This window comes from Spea bombifrons, chromosome 5 (genome assembly GCF_027358695.1).
Source record: "Spea bombifrons isolate aSpeBom1 chromosome 5, aSpeBom1.2.pri, whole genome shotgun sequence".
NCBI lineage: Eukaryota > Metazoa > Chordata > Amphibia > Anura > Pelobatidae > Spea > Spea bombifrons.
In genome coordinates, this window is record NC_071091.1 from 69,835,979 (window position 1) to 69,855,034 (window position 19,056).

General features: G+C 38.9%; 2 protein-coding genes across 2 annotated transcripts; one reads left to right on the forward strand and one right to left on the reverse strand.

Annotated features, from left to right (window-relative positions):
• Positions 1-3,336: 3,336 nt before the first annotated feature.
• Positions 3,337-8,710, reverse strand: RBFA (ribosome binding factor A). The gene is made up of 7 exons (XM_053467104.1): positions 8,439-8,710; positions 7,427-7,469; positions 5,847-6,020; positions 5,538-5,650; positions 4,930-5,014; positions 4,223-4,299; positions 3,337-4,038 (listed from the first exon to the last, which is right to left on the reverse strand). The coding sequence occupies exons 1-7, from the start codon at positions 8,708-8,710 to the stop codon at positions 3,636-3,638; spliced, it is 1,167 nt and encodes a 388-aa protein (XP_053323079.1). The 3' UTR covers positions 3,337-3,635.
• Positions 8,711-10,930: 2,220 nt separating this feature from the next.
• LOC128497175 (glyoxylate reductase/hydroxypyruvate reductase-like) lies at positions 10,931-17,357 on the forward strand. The gene is made up of 6 exons (XM_053467107.1): positions 10,931-11,051; positions 12,071-12,448; positions 12,636-12,807; positions 15,824-16,002; positions 16,361-16,457; positions 17,099-17,357. The coding sequence occupies exons 2-6, from the start codon at positions 12,073-12,075 to the stop codon at positions 17,253-17,255; spliced, it is 981 nt and encodes a 326-aa protein (XP_053323082.1). The 5' UTR covers positions 10,931-11,051; positions 12,071-12,072; the 3' UTR covers positions 17,256-17,357.
• Positions 17,358-19,056: the final 1,699 nt, after the last annotated feature.

Below are 19,056 nucleotides of genomic sequence, written 5' to 3' on the forward strand. Positions count from 1 at the left end.
AGAGTCACAGCCCCATTGAGGGAAATACACTTGTTTTATCTGCGCAAACTTAATTTGGGAAATTGCATGCTTTATTTCTAAAAATGGAAAGCAGCAACCCTTAATTTAACATTCTTAGCACCAAACCACCACATAATTACCTCAAATAATTACCTGCAGAACTTAAAACTCCCACAAGCACACTCTATCCATACACACTCTGCAACACTCTCAACATTAAACTCCATTTTGGATTCTAGCACACTTGTAATTTAGGTTGAAATCTAAATAGTAAGAATTGTGGCAAAATGCTTGCTTGTGCGCTAAGGCGGCACCTGCACAGATTAAACATCCTTAAAATTAAAGATACGTCCTCTACAACTCCCTATATCACATCCAAGATTGCAGAATACTTCTGAACATTCTACAAAGACCTATACAATTTGAAAGAGCCCTCCCAACCCACTCAGAACTCAGGTCCAACACTCGCCCAAGCACTGAACTTCCTGTTGGACAGAGAATCCCTCCATGCACAAATCTAGTCTGCAATCACCATGGTCATTGTTAAACCTGGTAAGTTCCCTGATCTCTACAGCAGTTATAGGCCCATATCACTGTCCCCAACCTGATCCACATAAGTTCCTGAGAAAGAGTTTGACAGGGTGGACTGGTCCTTTCTGTTTGCCACCCTTCAGGCCCTGGGTATTCGGGAGAAGATGCTCCTCTGGATCTGCTCACTTTACTCTGCCCCAACGGGACGTTTCAAGGTTAATGGGGCCTTGTCGGACCAGTTAGCCCTGTCTAATGGCACTAGACAGGGTTGCCCACTCCCCCTGCTCCTCTTTTGATTTTAACCTTTGAACCTCTGCCTAACTCCATTTGATCTAATCCCAACATGACAGGTATCTAGATGGGTCCCACACATCACAATGCTTATGCTTGTTGTCAACATCCGACATATCTCCCAGCCACATTCCCCTTTCCATTACTACAATAATGTACTTTACCCAGGGATGGAACCAGCATCCAAGGACCGAAGCTTCTGAGCTTGACTCACATGCGGTGAATAGTTTCCAAACTCTTGGGTAATATAATCACAAACAGGTCCCGTAACATCCTGGAGTCTTTTGTATATCAACTGATTCACTTTGCAAAACCCCCATTGAGCTCTCCGAACACTACAAGGGCGGTTACACATTGTTAACAGATCTTCTTACCTCTCTTATTTCACTAAACAGTGATGCCCAATGCCTGGGCATTACACTGACAAGGAAACTGTGGGGAAAGATATTCTGTCTCACACACTGCTGCTCAATCAACACAAAAGTACATAAGGCACTTAGGCTCCTAACCCGCTGGTATAAACCCCTACATGTTTCAGATGGTATCCGTGTTCCGTGTTCCACATCTGGCCATTTTGTCAATTAACAAGTGACTGAGAAGTCACAAACTGCCCTTCTTCGATTCTACTCCAAAGTACTTCAACACCTGTCCCCAACTCCTAAAAAAACTGATTCTCACGCATTTAATTTTGCAAAGTATCTTATCCCACTCCACTGGAAATCCCAATATGTGCCAACCACTTCTTGGATTGGATAACCCAAGCAAGAAAAAGTCATGGAGGACCTAGTCCACCTTTCCAAACTCACCAGAACGGACTACACTGCTTCCAATGGATGCAATTTATGGAGTCCGAGGCAATGAAAAAACTTCCTGTGAGCAATGATCCAATGTCAGGGGCCCGAGGTATTGGGGCACCCCCCTGAGCCTGTCTCTCTTTTGTGTTCTGTATTTGGGCTGTTGGACACCTCACCATGCCCTACTTCTGCCCCATCCATGCACCCAACCCATCACCCCAACCCATCACCCCTTCTTCCCCATTCATCTCCACATCTACTCCCTTACTCTTATTTTTTCCCCATGTTCCAACATAATGAGGAAATGACAACACAGAATGTTTTGCATCAGAATTTGTACTCTTTATTAATGTTGACATTTAACACTTTGATGCTGTTTAAATACATCTCAGACTTTGAATATGATGTTAGAAATGTACCTGAGTATAACCATTTATGGACAATGGGCAACTGGAATTTTTATCTTTTATGACATTTCATTGTTGACAGTAATTTAGTAGATATATTGGGTTGACGCTAGAATAGTGACGCATAGGTCTTCATAGTAAAGGAGCAGCACTTCACTCAATGGGAAGTTCAACGTTTTACATCACTTTCAGATCACTCTGTCATGCCGTAGTTTGAAGATGCAGAGGTCAATGAGTTAAGCGATTTGTAGATAGGTATTTAAGGAGTTGTGAAAGGGTGTTTTCACTTTAGGATAAATGCATTGATAAAGCCCCATTGAACACATCTGCTAAGTTTATTGCTAACAGTTATTTCCAAATCCTTTTCACTTAATTCCTAACACGTTCCCATTTAAAAAATAACAACTTGTGCATTTTGAGGAACATTAAATGTGCAACTTTGCATTTCTCAATATTAAATGTCTTAAGCGCGTGTCCAATAAGGCCAAACCCCTTTGCTGTGAAATTACATCCAATTCAAACCTTATTACATTACTTAATGCACCAACTGCAAACACCGAGATAGCAGTCTTCCAAATGCTCCTACTGGAGCCCAAACATTCTTTGCGGTTTCAAGCATTTGACTTTTCCATTCCTACTTTCGATCCATCCTTGATGTCCCACATTAAAACACCCAGTATTATTTAAATAGTTTTGTTCAGTGAGAAACACATTGTCACCCTCCTAATTCCAGGAGGAAATGAATTGATTTTAGTGAAAGGATCAGGTACGCCCATGCACATTTTTTGTGCACACTTATGATTTTTAAGAGAAGACAATATATTTATCACCAGACTTCTTAAGAATCAGTCAGGTAAGGGGTGCCCTAAGTCTGAGCTGCACTGAACACAGGGCTCTGCATGAGGTAAGAGGGAGAGAACAGGAAGGGAGGGCTGTGTGAGCTGCATGGATAATGGGAGATGATGTATATAGGTGTATGTTTGGGTAAAAATATGTTGTTAGAATGAAAGTGTGTATAGGAATGTTTAAGTGTAGAATGTGTTAATGTATGCTGTTTGGATACGAGGTGAGCCTATAGTTAGCATTACGAGGGAGAGGATGGAATATGGGTGTATGTACATGTAAATATATGGTATTAAAGTGAGTTTGAGTGTTAGGATGGAAGCATGTTTCAGCTACAGGGGAAAATGTAAGTAAAATACCGCGCACTTCGCTGCCGCCAATCCTAGGCTTACCCCTGAGTCAAGTGGAGGTAGGGTAGCAATGGCTCATAAAACAAAGCAAGAATTCAGAGCATGCCTAGTGAAAACTATTTATTCATTCATTTCTCTAAATAACTTTTTTTTTTTAAATATAAAATATTTTTACACTTTTTTGGGGGGGCAATTTTACATATGAGAGCAGTACGTCTTCATAAGGCTAGGGAAAATAAAGCCTTTTTATATATAGACGATTTTGTATCACGTACAAATTGATTTGTAAGATATACCTATGTTACTTTATATTTTAAGTGCTAAGCTTTATATTAAAGTCCACCACAAGATGACAAAAAAAGCAAAAAAAAACTTTCTAGTAGATATGGGCTACACTTTTTGTTTTGCATTTTGTTATCTCAATGTTCATCTAGCGGTCTTGTCTTTCTCTCTTTTTCCTCCAACTCCTCAGTTACTTCATTTATATCATCTTCAATGTCTGGGTATGCACTGGACACATCCTCCTCTTCCTCAATATATTTGTCCAGCAAATATTTTTGTGGTGTGATATCGTCATCTTCACGTTTCTCTGCTTTCTGCTTTTTTAGTTTCTTCTTTAGAATCTTCTGCCTCCTGATCTCTGCCAGCTGCTCTTGTTGCTGCTGAGACAACCCTATGCTATCGGGCGGACTTAAATGATCTTTCATTTTAGATTTGTATTCCAAAATCTGTCTGTTAAGATAGGCGTGGTCAATGCCAAACATATCTGGAGATGGTGAAGAAGGGGCTGAAGCTTCAGAAATTTCTTCTAAGGAAGTCTCCCTAATCAGAAAACAGAAGCAAAATGTTTATAAACCATACTTTTAACACAAACCTGGAATATATATCTTAGATTCAGACAGTAAATGAGACACAAATGCTATCTGCATGAAAGTCTCCTTTCCAGAATCTTTAATGTCCACCCTTTAATAATGTGGAGCTAAAATGCTCTATATAAATTACCAACCTGAATTCACTATGACCACCCGAGGTAGAATCACCATAATCCTCTCCAAAATCGGCAACTGCCAGCAACCGTTCTACCTGTTCCAAAAAACAAAACTTGTTATATGAAAGTCCATACAGAACTGTTCAAATGAAAGAATGTCTTTTAATTTATAAAATATGCAGGTTTTTTGTCACCACTTTTGAATCCAGTAACCAAAAGAAATGTTTTCTAGGGTAGAACTTTACTTGGTGTAATGTAAACCTGAGATGGCTCCTTTTGCCAAGGGCAAAAACCAGGAGTGCTAAAGCCAGCTTTGAGACATCAAAGTCCTCCAAAAGGCTTTCTACAGTCCCTACATCTTTAGGGCCAAAGCCAACCATCATGACTAGATATATTTTTTTATACCAAGCGTGAGCTCTTTCCATGTCTCTTTTCAACTCAGAGGGCAAGATACACAAAAATAAGAACAATGGATGTTTATGCTTCACCAACATCTAAATGACCTGGACAGTAACCAACTAGCTGTGGAATAGTTTAATACAATCCTGCTTCTTTTGAGAATGCCGGCTAAGTATAGCAAAAGTTGCATTTCCACAATAGCTACTGGCCGACGACCATTTATACAACACCTATAGGAGATTTTGACACGTGTAAAAATAAAAAAAACTATATATAACATTGGGTGTTAAGCAGAAAATGGCAGAGGCTTTATTTGCTTTTCTTACCTCTTGTATCATAGCATTTTCTCTGTCCCTGACAAACACAATTGGTGGAACACTTCCAAGAACTTGATGTGTTAGTAGGAGATATCTTAAAAAAAAAAAAAAAAAACATTTTACACAATATTGAAAACTGTGATGCACTTATCAATTCCATCACACCTTTTATGAACATTTCATTATTAAAAGGCTGAAAATGAAGAGAACAGTGCAAAGTAAACCCCCCACGAGATCTCTACAATGTCACTAGTTTAGCCAGCTATATAAAAAGGCATTAGGAAAGCTACAACTAGGTAAACTACATAGCTTTTTTAGGAAAAAAATGCTATCAGCAGGCAATTGTGGTGGAGGAATAGAGCCTTCATCTTGATATGGGCATATTTAATGTAAGCATATATTCTATCAATTTAACCATAGGATGTTCCTAAAGTATAACATACTTATAGTTATTTTACATCACGTTATAGACAATTAGTAATGTTAACCCTATCGTTCAGCAAGAATATATAAACATACTGACTGCTTAAAGGGGATTTCCACCAATGGAATAAACAGCCAATTTTAAAGAAACAAGTTACACAACGAACACAATATTCATGTTTACTATACCTTACCTAAAACGGGGAGCATATTTCTGTAGCACTTCTTCAACCTGATTGTCAGTTCCTGCGACGCCACTAGTGATCCAGTATGCACGGCAAGCCGAAAAGTCTGCTGATATGCAAACCTAAATACAGAGAGGAGCCCATACAAACATGTGTGTACACATTCCACATCCTACCTTCTTAAGAAAGGCAGCACTATTGATGTCATGAAAACCTACCGTCATGACACCCCCCCCCACCAAGAATAATTCAATTAAAAGGACTATCAAAGTCAACCATTGAGATCATCGGTTTCATTTTCACATGTTTTTTCCTTACCTTTGATAGTTCCACATTAAGGTTATAAACCTCTTGACTAACTTCTGGCGTGCTGAGCAGATCAGTCAATGCTTTAAACATGATCGAGTTCAATGCCCTCATGCGGATACTATCTTCACGCCTTTGCTTCTTTTGCACTTTCATCAGGCTGAGCAAGCTGTCTGGCTTATTCACCTTACCAAAAGTACAAAAAGTCACGAACACTCATACACCAGGGATTGAGTAGATGTAATAAATTATGATTAATAACATTTAAGTAATTATGTAATGATACACACATGATCACTTGGAGAACCAGTAACTATTCCAAGCCTGAATTGTATTTTTTAGTAATCAATATTTTCTGAAAAGTAACATATACCCCAAAAAAATATTTTTATGTAAAGGAAACCAAATACTTTTTGCGGGAGCAAATGATTCTGTGATTTAAGACAGACTATGCCTACAGCTATAGGATTGGAGAAAGAAAAATAAATATAGACAAACGTATTACTTTGTCCTTGTTCAAAGAATACATGAGTCTTTGTTCTGGTCCCATAGTCAGGATAGTTTTATGCTTACCCCGTGCATGTTTAAATTCAGTTATTGTATTAGCCCCCGCCACTTCCGTTTATTTACCACTCTCTCAGTAAAGAACTTCCCTATATTACATCTAACCTGTATTTGTAAGCTGTGTGAAAGGGCAGTGTATGTGTGTGTAAAGGCAGTGTACGTGTAGGTGTGTGTGTGTGTGTGTAAAGGAGTGTGTACGTGTATGTGTGTGTGTAAAGGCAGTGTACGTGTACGTGTGTGTGTAAAGGCAGTGTACGTGTACGTGTGTGTGTGTAAAGGCAGTGTAAGTGTACGTGTGTGTGTGTAAAGGCAGTGTACGTGTGTGTGTAAAGGCAGCGCTGCTGCTGTTGACTACTCTTCCAATGATACTCAGTCAGCATTATGGTAGACACCTGACTGGCTGAGAATCATAGGAATTGTAGTTCACAGCTAGCATCTGCAGCTTTACTGTTGACTGCAATGCCCATGATGCTTAGCTAGCATCATGGAAGCCGTACGTCTGGCTGAGCCTCATGTGAACTCTAGTTAACAGCAAATGATATGACAGGTGTTAGTTGTAAATTAAAACTCCCACGATGCTTGGTCTGGCTGAACATCATGGGAATTGTAACTCACAGCTAACATCTACTGTTAACTGTACTTCCCATGATGCTCAGCCAGCATCATGGTAGTAGTATGTCTGGCTGAGCCTCATGGGAATTCAATGTGTTGGTTATTTTTAATATGCGTGACTGTGCTGACAAAAATGAAGCGTGTTTTAAGTGGCGATGCAAGTGCAACATTGCAAAGTGCAGTTGCTCGTATTGGCGAGTTCAGCAAGAGCGATAACAAAAAAACTAAAAGAAAGAGTCCCTCTTTCACGTTTTGAAATGTTGGCAGGTACGACACAGGCACAAGTATTATGAGTGAAGAAAAAAAGTATAAAACATAAAATAATGTTTGAAATTTCCCTATATATATATATATCTATATCTATATCAGAGACCGATAAATGTGAAAACAGCCACAAGGTTATAAACCATACTTACAAACTGCGTTCCAATAGACGGGCTATCATACCAGAACTTCTTTCTGCAAAATAAACAACACAAGATACAAGGCATGAAAGAACTAATGGCACAAGCCAACGTAAGATGAAGGCCTCATGAAAGTATCAGTTCGACTACACGTCTGTCGACAGGTTTGATGTCCATTTGAGGGAACATAGATCACTGTTCTCCATTGGCAAATATGTTAGCAGACTCACACTGCCAGCTGAAATAAGTATATAAATTGCTGCTGAGGGTCTCATTTTTTAACAGACCCTTTAAGATTATGTGGGTAGTATGTTAGAATATTCCAGCAAGCATTTTAAGTCACTTAATTATGTATAATTATATATTATAATGTAGAATTATTATCAGATGTATTAGACTCATCTCAAGAAACATTTTGCCGAAGGTGTCTATATATCATGTATATAAAACAATATCCACAGTATGTATATTATATATAGAAAGATCCTCGCATAAATATAATTTCAAACAATATTCCGCTCGCATTCCACAAAAAGTGAAATCTTCCAATTAAGTACAAGTAAGTGCCGATGAAGGCTTTGTTTCAAAACGCTGGGAGACATCTGTTTAGGTGGCACATTGAGCTAGAAAATGTAAATTTGATAAATCGTTACGATGATGTCTACATATGATTAAATTTAATAAACTATTCTTTATAGTATAAAATAGTGTGCACTCTGGATATTTTATTCAATTTTCTGTAACGCTGTGCTTTAGAGATTGGGGTTATTCATAAACTTTTTACAGTTCTATATAGTAATAATACTTTATTGCATGGCAGTGTATAAATATCAAAAGCAGGGGGAGGACACCTGCGGTGGGATAGTCTCTAAACATGAAACCGGCGATCGATTGCTGTGCCTGTTTAACTCCTTGGGTACCTGAGGGCACGTAATGTATTCAGAGCATTAATGTAACAATGAAGCTGACACGCCCGGTAACACAACCCGTTCAACCAACTACAACACCATTACTTAAAGCTCACTTGGTTTTGGAGGCGAATTTATTCAGCATGTTCTTGGCAAGCGCTGCCGGAGAGAGGTGCAGGGATCGCCGCTGCATTACAGAGGGCATGTGAATCGGAGAGTCCGCAGGAAAACAGGAGGCCGAAATCAGCTTCCATACGCATCTTCTTCCCGTCCAGGCCCGATCCTCACCGGCTCTGAGGACCCTTAGAACGGCTGTAGCAGAAAGCGCCATGAAAAACCCAAACTCCACAGCTTGTCTGTAACTGTCGGAGAGTTCTGCGATCGGCATCCGCGCCTAGCCAGACATCAATAGTGGCAAGAGATGTAGGAGCAATGATAGCCAGTAGGGGTCACCCGTGTGCACACGTGTAGTAGTTGGGGGCGTCACTGATTGGCGGAGGTAACATGAAATGGAATGTGGCAGCCGGATCATACAGAGCAATATACGCGTCTTTTATGTGACTGGGGCGCATGCCTGGCCATGAGAGTAGTTCATACTAACTAAATATAAATGAGACTTTACATCTGTTTTCATAAATATGACATCATTTTTATACCCTACATAAGCTGTTGTTCTGTGTCCCATCACTCTCAGCCAATATTTCTAAAACTGCAAGTCAAACTTTTCTTTTATTAAAACGTTTTCCCTTTCATTTACACCGTGTAATCTGGGAAAGTGTTATATTGCGTTACATACATTTATTAACAAACTATAAACCCCCTCTTCACCTGGAATGGTTTCAGCAAGTTTACCATATGGTCAAGCCAGGGCCAGCCATTTGGCACACTAGGCAAATGATGGGTGGACTGCTTATCCGGTTTTGTGGCCATTGTCTCAATACCTGTGGCTGCACACTGGGTGAGGCTTCCGTGACACTATACTACACTATACTAACAATATTTTCATCAAAATAAGTGCTTAAAAGAGAAAGAAAGCTATATATGTCACAATTACCCCTTAGGTAAAGAAACCTTTTATCTGAGTGAAAGAAAGTGTGTTAGGCAAATATAACAGCTAGCCAGTTTGTTTTTGAGGACATAGAATGGCTAAAGCAAACCAGGTTCGAGTACCTACTCAGTTTCTGCACGTGGCCATCTCTATGGCTATGGGTGTTTTATGATGGCAAAGTTCCCCAAGATAGGGATATTTTGGGATTTTTCCTCGAGAAGATCAAATGAATGCACACAGGAACAGGATTACATAAAGTAAATAACAAACTAGCAACAATCAATTTTAGGTAATAAACAGTAAAACATTTATCAGATTTATCATAAATAATTTATCAGATTATCACATAATAATGGGGGGGGCATAGCTGTCAGTTCTACTGTCTCAGTTGAAAGAGCATCAATAAGTGATCTTTGCTTGAGTTAAAATATCCTAAGCAAAATTTGGGTGGGGTGCCTTAATATAGGCGACTGCCTTGCGTTCTTCTAGGAAAGTAGCATGCTCTAGATTTGTGAAATGTTAAGGCGTAGAAAAAATACGCCTTTCATATGTACAGTATTTTGTGTTACAGGTAAAAATTAGCCTAACGGCAAAGACAGCATACTAAATGTTGATATGACTCTAAATACAGACTAGATGTATAAACAGGGACCTATAGGCTATTTTACAGAACCAATAGTAGATTTGAAGAGCCAGTGGGGCAAATAATACACGTAATTAAGTTTATCTTGAAAACGAAAACAAGAATAGAGGTTCGCTTTAGCTGGGAATCCAACCAGCTCTACTTTTAGCCAATTGGATGTCAGTCTGTGGAAGAGCTTAAGAATGTAAAGGAAATGCAATGCTCCTAAGTGGGTCTATCCTCTATTTTTTGGTCTCTGTGATTTGGGAGCCTGAGTATTCCCTGTTGGATTTCCCCATGATTATGTGTTTCAATGGAAAGTATTGGCATATACATGGAACTCAGTCTCTGTGCTGCTATCTCCATCTGTATCCAGATACGGCCCCCTGCACATGTTGTTATATATCGTGGTATGTTTCACTATGTGACAGAGATTAGAGGGTGCGGTAAATGTGATTTGAGACACGTAGACTCGATCAGGCCTAAGGCAGCACAAACCCTAATTATATGATTGCAGTGGGTGTTGGGAGCTAATGAATCTTTATAGATCTTTCTCCATACACTCAAAAAAGGAAAATAGGAGCTCCATAGTTCAACTCGCCATGTTGAGAGCTGAGTGTAAACAGGTATTCCAGTGCTTTTCCTCAGACACAATCAAATATTCAACCCTCTCTCCTCCTTCAAATATCACTGATAGACTGGAACACTTTAGATATTTTATTTTTGTTTAGCACCATTCGAGTCTAATGTGCATTGTCCACACAGATACACGTGCGCACACACGCAGACCCTTGGACTTGGTTTCTAGAATGTGATTAAACAGCTCCATAATCATTTCATGCTGTCAGGCAGATGGAAAGTTGCACTCAGACCACACCTTTTTGTTTTACTACCCAGTATATGATACGTTACTTGCTATGTGAATAATGTGATGTGGCTGCAGTTCCACCTCAAGAGGTTATTCTTAACATGTTAAACCGGTTCTGCAACTCATTAATAGATCTTCGTCAAATACACCTAGCATTCTGTAGCAGAAGCCAGGCAAGGACAGAGGCAATGGTATGTACTTCTGCTCTTTATACATTGTTAGTGCTAATTGTAGAATACAATAAGCAAACTAACAGTTGTTTAGGCTAAAACCACTTGGTGTATTAAAGGTGGTATTAGAACCCCTAGATCCTGTCTTGCCATGTTAAGGTATTTCCATCACAAATGCATGAATTTATGCTATTGTCTTAAAAGAAACCCACTATTGTGGGTTATTGGGAGATATCTGATAGCAACCCCCCTACCTTGTTAAATTGCTTCCCAATGGACCTTCATTTATGTAAATATTAACGTCTTTGAATTTTAATGTTCCATTGGTTTATTCTCATCTGGATAATTTTTAGCACATGATGTAAAGTCATTAAATGGATTCATTAAATATTCTGACTGGATTAAAATACCAAGAAGCCAGGCAGAATTATGCTTTATTTTCATGTTAGTTTTTGATTCTGTTACATACCTCAGGTTTCCATTGTCTCATTCCAGAACAGAAGTGAGTATGATGTCATGAGCATACTTACACACTATATGTGGGTGAGCCAAGACATCACAAGGAATTCTGCCCCAAGAACCACCTCATCTACTATCCTTACCCACATAGTGACCAATTCAGATGAACAGGACATTTGTTGAGACAGCCAACAGTTGGGGCATACACAAAACGTCAGAACAGTTCTGAGAAACAGTAGACTACTTTAATTTCTTGCTTTCTTGCTCTAAAACAAGCTGTATTTCACAAGCTGAGACACCCTACTCACTAACTTCCATGCCATCAATGAGTGAGCACTGTTGGAATAGTGTACACATGGGTGTATTGACATGCAGCAACCATCACCATTGGTTTTACCTTAGGGAAAGTTAGCAAAATCCAAATGTAAATCTGTAACTACAAGTATAGTTTTTCAAGCAGACAGGGCCCTCTTTATATATAAAAGGGGTCTGAAGTTTATGCCCTCATCATGTTGGTGCAGTTTTGCTCCAGAGATAGTAAATATGGATTAACGAACACTTTGCCCTTTCTTTTGAATCAGAAATGGATGCCCTTCCATTTGCTTTGCTATCACACATTGGAGGATCCCGTGGACTCCCAGAACAATATGAAACAATTGTCAAGAAACACTTCCAAATAGTGTATCTCAAGGAGTTTCTCAACAATAAGAATAAGTATTCTCCAAAGATACAAGCCATCCTTTTGTGGTGGCATTTGCCTGTCGTTGACAAGGAACTCCTGGATTCTCTTCCAAACGTAAAAGTAATTGGGAGTTCTGGAGTAGGGGTTGATCATTTAGATCTATGGCTTATATCAAGCTACGGAATTAAAGTCACCAACACACCTCACGTGGGAAACGACGCGACAGCAGACATGGCAATGGCTCTTATGTTGGCATCAGCTAAACAGTTAATTGAAGGTACGTAAGGATAGAGTATGATAGTATATGGTGGACCCTATCACTGATAGATTTTAATCTACTCTATTTTATAGAGGATTATGGATTAGCTTGTAGCAGGAATAAGGTTAAAATTACATGCATGGTGCAAGATGATAAAAGCCATCTCCATTAGACTAAATGGAAAATAATAGACATTGTTTTATAGCCCACCAGGTTTCCTGTTCACCAGAAACCACAAATTCTAATTTGAATTGGACTGTTGATGATATCACAGAGGCCACACTGGGTATCATTGGAATGGGAGGTGTTGGTTACAGCATTGCTCTACGAGCTAAAGCTTTCAGAATGAGGATTCTGTATCACAACAGGACACGAAGGTGAGATGACTAGAATGACATCACAACCAGCATTGTAACTTACTATACAGACAACTGATTTATTATGACTGCAATGTAATCTACATTGGTTACCGTTCCAAATCACAACCCACTAGATTGCATTATTTTACAATATGATTTAATGTATTTAATGATAAGAAAAATTGAGGAAAGTATGTCATGGGTGAATTTATGATTCAGTGACACATTTACAGATAAACAGAACAAGAAGTAGATTATAAACTCATTTCAGCTAATAGTTATGTCTTGTCTACCCTTTGTACAGTGCTGTAGAATCTGATGGCACTATGTTAAATAATAAGTAATAATAACAAGAAATATAGAAACATTTTAAAATTAAATTCATATTAACTTGAGTGTTTGGTGCGTTAGGATGAAGCTTCAGTTTGTATGTAAAGTGATCCAAACTACCACTAGGACGTAATAAAAAGTCCCAGGAGTTTTGCACTGGCGGCAATATTCTCCACCTAGTGCAGGGGAAATCAGGCTGCCGGATGACACCTTGGAGTATCCCCTGTCAGAAGACGCAAGCATTGCTGGCTCCATGCTGAATGATGAAGTGTAACAAAGTCTTACCTAAATCTGAAAAATTCTGTTCGTTAATGTATTGATTCTACATAAACCATGGACTATACATAAAAAAATATATATTAAAAAAAGGGAAGGAAAATACCCTAAATATACATTTATAAACATTATCTATCCATCTATAGTACATCTATTATTTCAGTAAAACATAATTATTTAAATTGTATGGACTGTATGAGATGGCTTGTGCCCTCTCCTTCCAACCCAAGAGACAACTCTTGTAATGCAATTATTATATCCATGTCTCAGTCTTAGCTGGGCTCCTTCATATCTGTCTTGCTCCTTTACAATCCATAATCAGTGCTGCTGCAGATTTATATTCCTTACCTAGCTCTAAGGCCTCTTCACTTCAGGAATCAATTTAGCATCATGACTCTCTTCACAGCAGTTTCTCTACCTATGCCTCATTTTTCTACCTCTCATGCTCATATACATGGGCTGACCAATCTTTTGGAATGACCAACCCCTGTTTATCAGACTCTCAACTTCAAAATCATTTAGCTCCCCTCTACCCAGCCTCAATCCTGCTGTTCTACCATACTATCTCACCCTTCAGACAATCTTTTTGTGTGTCTAGCAATATAATTTATTTAAACCATTGTTAAACTGAAATACAGTTGTGTTGTCCACCTCAAACGTTTGCAACCACAACTCTTGCGCAATGTCCCTCTACGCCTTCTGGATTGTAAACTTCTTTGAGCGCCTTTTATTTTTAATTAGGGCTGCAACAACTAATCGATAAAATCGATAATAATCGATAATGAAATTCGTTGGCAACGAATTTCATTATCGATTAGTTGAATCGATTATTATCGATTATAAAATGAGGGTTTTTTCAGAGCAAACGCTCTGAAAAATCCCCCTCGTTATATAATCCGTTTAGTCTGACTCACCGTCTCACAGCAGCAGCTCCTACTTACTCCCCCTCCCTGTAATCACTGTGACAACTGGCCCCGCCCCTTCCTTCTCCAGGCCAGAACCACATGGCTGTGACACTCATCTAACTGTAAGTATACGTGTATATATATATATATATATATATATAGATATATATATATATATATATATAGATATATATAGATATATATAATATGTGTATGTGTGTATATATATCTATATAGATATATAGATATATATATATATATATATATATGTATATGTATATATTTGGGCTACTGAAAGTTAGGGGAGGTGGGGGTTAATTTAGGGGCAGTTATGGTTAGTGGGGTGTTTAGGGTTAATTTAGGGGCAGTTATGGTTAATTGGGTGTTTAGGGTTAATTTAGGGGCAGTTATGGTTAATGGTGTGTTTAGGGTTAATTTAGGGGATGCTGTGGTTGATGGGGTCTTTAGGGTTAATTTAGGGGATGCTGTGGTTAAGGGGGTGTTAAGGGTTAATTTAGGGGCAGTTATGGTTAATGGGGAGTTTAGGGTTAATTTAGGGGAATCTAAATCCTGGGGGCAGTGAAGTGACATATCTGGGGGTATAAGGCATATACAGTATATAAGGCATATGTGGGGAGGGCAGTGTGGCATGTCTGGGGAGGACGGAGTGGTGTATCAGGGTGTATAAGGCATATCTGGGGGTAGAGAAGTGGCATGTCTGGGAGGCAGGGTGGCATGTCTGGGGAGGATGAAGTGGGGTATCAGGGGATATAAGGCGTATCAGGCACAGTGGCAGATGTGGGAGGCAGCGTGGAGTGGCAGATGTGGGAGGCAGCGTGGAGTGGCAGATGTGGGAGGCAGCGTGGCAGATGTGGGAGGCATTGTGGAGTGGCAGATGTGGGAGGCAGCATGGTGTGGCATATGTGGGGAGGGCAGGGTGGCATGTCTGGGGAGGATGGAGTGGTGTTTCAGGGGGTATAAGGCGTATCAGGCACAGTGGCATGTGGGGGGTAGAGTGGAGTGGCAGATGTGGGAGGCAGCGTGGAGTGGCAGATGTGGGAGGCAGCGTGGTGTGGTATATGTGGGAGGCAGCGTGGAGTGCTGTGGTAGGCAGCATGGCATGTCTGGGAGGCAGCGTAGCAAGCCTGGGCTCAAATGTGCATATATTGGGGGGCTGGTTGGGAAATAAAGACAAGAAATTTATTATCAAAGTTTTTTTATTCTGCTGTTTGTATTTAACATCATTTGTTTAGTAAATTATTTTAAATAAATGAAAAATTTACATTCATTTTTTTATCCGATTAATCGATTAATCGAAAAAATAATCGGCCAACTAATCGATTATTAAAATAATCGTTAGTTGCAGCCCTATTTTTAATTCCAAATTGTTTTGTGATGCAGTAGTTGTAATGTCATTTTTACCCCTTATACAGCACTGTGGAACATTATGGCAGTGTATAAATCAATACAAATAATAAATGGAATATGCACATTAAATGCAGATTAAATGTGTATTCTAATAGACGCCCAGAAGAAGAAGCGGCGGTTGGTGCCATGTACTGCAGTAAAATGGCAGACTTGCTTCAGCAGGCTGATTTTGTGATGTTGGCTATGAAGCTCACACCAGAGACCGACAAACTAATCGGTAAAGAGGAGCTACAACTGATGAAGCCCACGGCCATTCTCATTAACATCAGCAGAGGTATGGAATTTTGTTTCAATTCAAGGAGGTTCCAATACACGCAACATGCATTTAGAAATATACTGTAGCCTACAAAAAACCAACTTACAGCTACAATGTAAAGCATACTCTTATACAATATGATCTATGTTATAACATCTAACATGTTGTGGTTACAGTAGATTCCATTTTATCCTCTAAAGGTATTGTGCAAAACAAATCTGAGACGCTCAACCAAGCTTAATAGCCTGTCCTACGGTGCATCCCTGCTTGGGAGCATCTAAAGCTTTAGCTCTCTTTACTTAGGTACTTTAAAGGTAAAATAAGTACCTTAAATATGTATGTGTGTGAATTTTGTATAAAACACTATTTATTACAGGCCAAGTTGTGGATCACAACGCTTTGGTGGAATCTCTTAGAAACAGAACCATCAAGGCTGCTGCTCTAGATGTCACGTATCCAGAACCTCTTCCGCGGTACGAATTCTGAAACCTACACATAAATTTTCTTCCTTTCCACGGAAGTTGCAAATTTGACCCTTAAGTGCCTTTTGATGTTTTTTCTCTTGACAGTTTTTAAGATATTAGTGATAATTATATGAAATTTTGCCCTAACTAGTAAAGACTTTTAGGATATTTGGTGTCTGCTGTTCATCTATTCATATAGACTGCATGTTAAAACCCTTAACAGAAGCTGCCCTTTTCTTGTCTAGAATGCTTAAATTAGCTTATGTGCTATTATAGAAAAAATGACTTTTTAAAGTTTAATCTGTTCAATACACAAGTATTTCACCGATAAAATAGCACCAACAATTTACACAGCCCTTCTTACCAACCTGAGGTAAAGCAGGCCCTACTCACAAGCTTACAATCTAGAGGAAATGTAGTAAGGTGCAAGGTATAGAGAAAGAGGGACAGATAGTGCCATAGATGTGAAAATGTATTAGCGGTAGATAATTTATGGAGGTTTTAACTGATAATATTGTATCCTCTGAAGAAATGGGTTTTGAGGTATTTCTTGAAAAGTAAAATGTTACACTCAGAAACAAAAAATCTTCATTGGTGGTGTATGTGGTTTACTCCTTTTAATATAAACGTTTTACTTATGATTTTAATAGAAATCATCCTTTGTTGACCATGAAGAATGTCATTGTGACACCCCATATCGGAAATTCCACTGAGAAAACAAGAAGAAAAGTTGCAGAAAAACTTGTATCGAATGCATCTGCTTTATTAAAGGGTTTGCCTATCACAGATATAGTGACAATGCCATAATTTTGGGTTTCTGCATTGCTTGTGTGACATTTAAAAAATGGCTCTACCGAATCGAACAAATATATCTGTAGTTATTAAATGAAACAGAATTCTTGCATTGACTATATTGAAATATTTTTAACAAATAAATATTTTATTGAATGTATTATATGTCTTAATATACAGAAACATTCGCCTTTGGCACAAAACAAGTGGAAGTATACAAAGGGTCACCAACACTTTAGTCAGTATGCTTACCTTAAAAATCACTAAACTAAGAATTCAAAGCAAACACTGTAAATATAACTATAATACTAGCAATATCCAATCAAATGAACTCAGAACTATTAACACCCATGCTTGTTATCAATATGTTTTATGCAATAGTTGATTATTAATACCGCTGCCAAGTAGCTCAGAAGTGTCTAATTTTTTGTCACCAGTCCAGTAGTTCACATACAGTTAGGTCTGGAAATATTTTGACACAGAGACAAGTCTTGTTATTTTGGCTGTTTACCAAAATAAATTGAAATCCCTCAGCTTTAATTTGAGGGTACTCACATCCAAATTTAAGGAAGGGTTTAGCTCTTTAATATGTAGCCCCCAAAAGCAATTGGACAATTGACTTAAACTCTGTTTCATGGACAGGTGTGGGCTATTCCTTCTTTATTTCTTTATCAATTAAGTAGGTAAAAAGAGCTGATTTCTAGGTGTGGCATTCGTATTTGGAAGCTGTTGCTGTGAACCCACAACATTCAAAGGAGCTTTCAATGCAAGTGAAACAAGCCATCCTTAGGCTGCAAAATAGAAAAAAAACATCAGAGATATACCAGGAACATCAGGAGTGGCCCAACCAACATTTTGGTACATTCTGAGAAAAAAAGAACACACTAGGGAGCTCTGTAACACAACAAGACCTGCATGTCCATGGAAGACAATATTGGTGGATGATCGTGTGATTCTTTCTGTAGTAAGGAAAAAACCCCTTCACAACATCCAGCCAAGAGAACAACACTCTTCAGGAGTTAGGGATATCCGTATCCAAGTCTACCATAAAGAGAAGATTTCATGAGGGCAAATACAGAGGGTTCACCACAAGGTGCAAACCATTCATTAGCCTCAAGAATAGAAAGTCCAGATTAGACTAGCCAGCACAGTTCTGGAACTGCATTCTTTGGACAGATAAAACCGAGATCAACCTGTACCAGAATGATAGGAAGAAAAAAGTGTGGAGAAGGCATGGAGAACGGCTTGTGATCTGAAGCACACCACATCACCTTTAAATCAAAGTGGAGGCAGTGTGGTGGCGTGTGCATGCACGGCTTCCAATAGCACTGAGTGTTTATTGATGATGTGACAGATATATTGTCTGCTCAGATTCAGCCTGATTCATCGAAGTTGGTTGGATGGCAGTTCACTTTACAGATGGACAATAAACCAAAACATACTGCGAATATTCTGCAATGGCCGAGTCAATCACCTGATCACAACCCGATCGAGCATGCGTTTCAGACGAAAGGCAGAAAGACCCACAAACAACTGAAGACACCCCCAGTAAAGGCCTGGCAAAGCACCACAAGAAGGAAACCAAACATTTGGTGATGTCCATGCGTTCCAGACTTCAAGCATTGCCTGCAAAGGATTCTCCACAAAGCACATTATATTTTTGATTGTGTTGATTTGAGGCCCTGAAATAAGGGGACTGTGTATGAAAATGGTTGCAATTTATAAACGTTTTCATGCAATATTTTTCTTCAATCCCTTGAATTAAAGCTGAAAGTCTGCACTTAAACTTTTTTTGTTTTATTTTAAAGCCATTTTT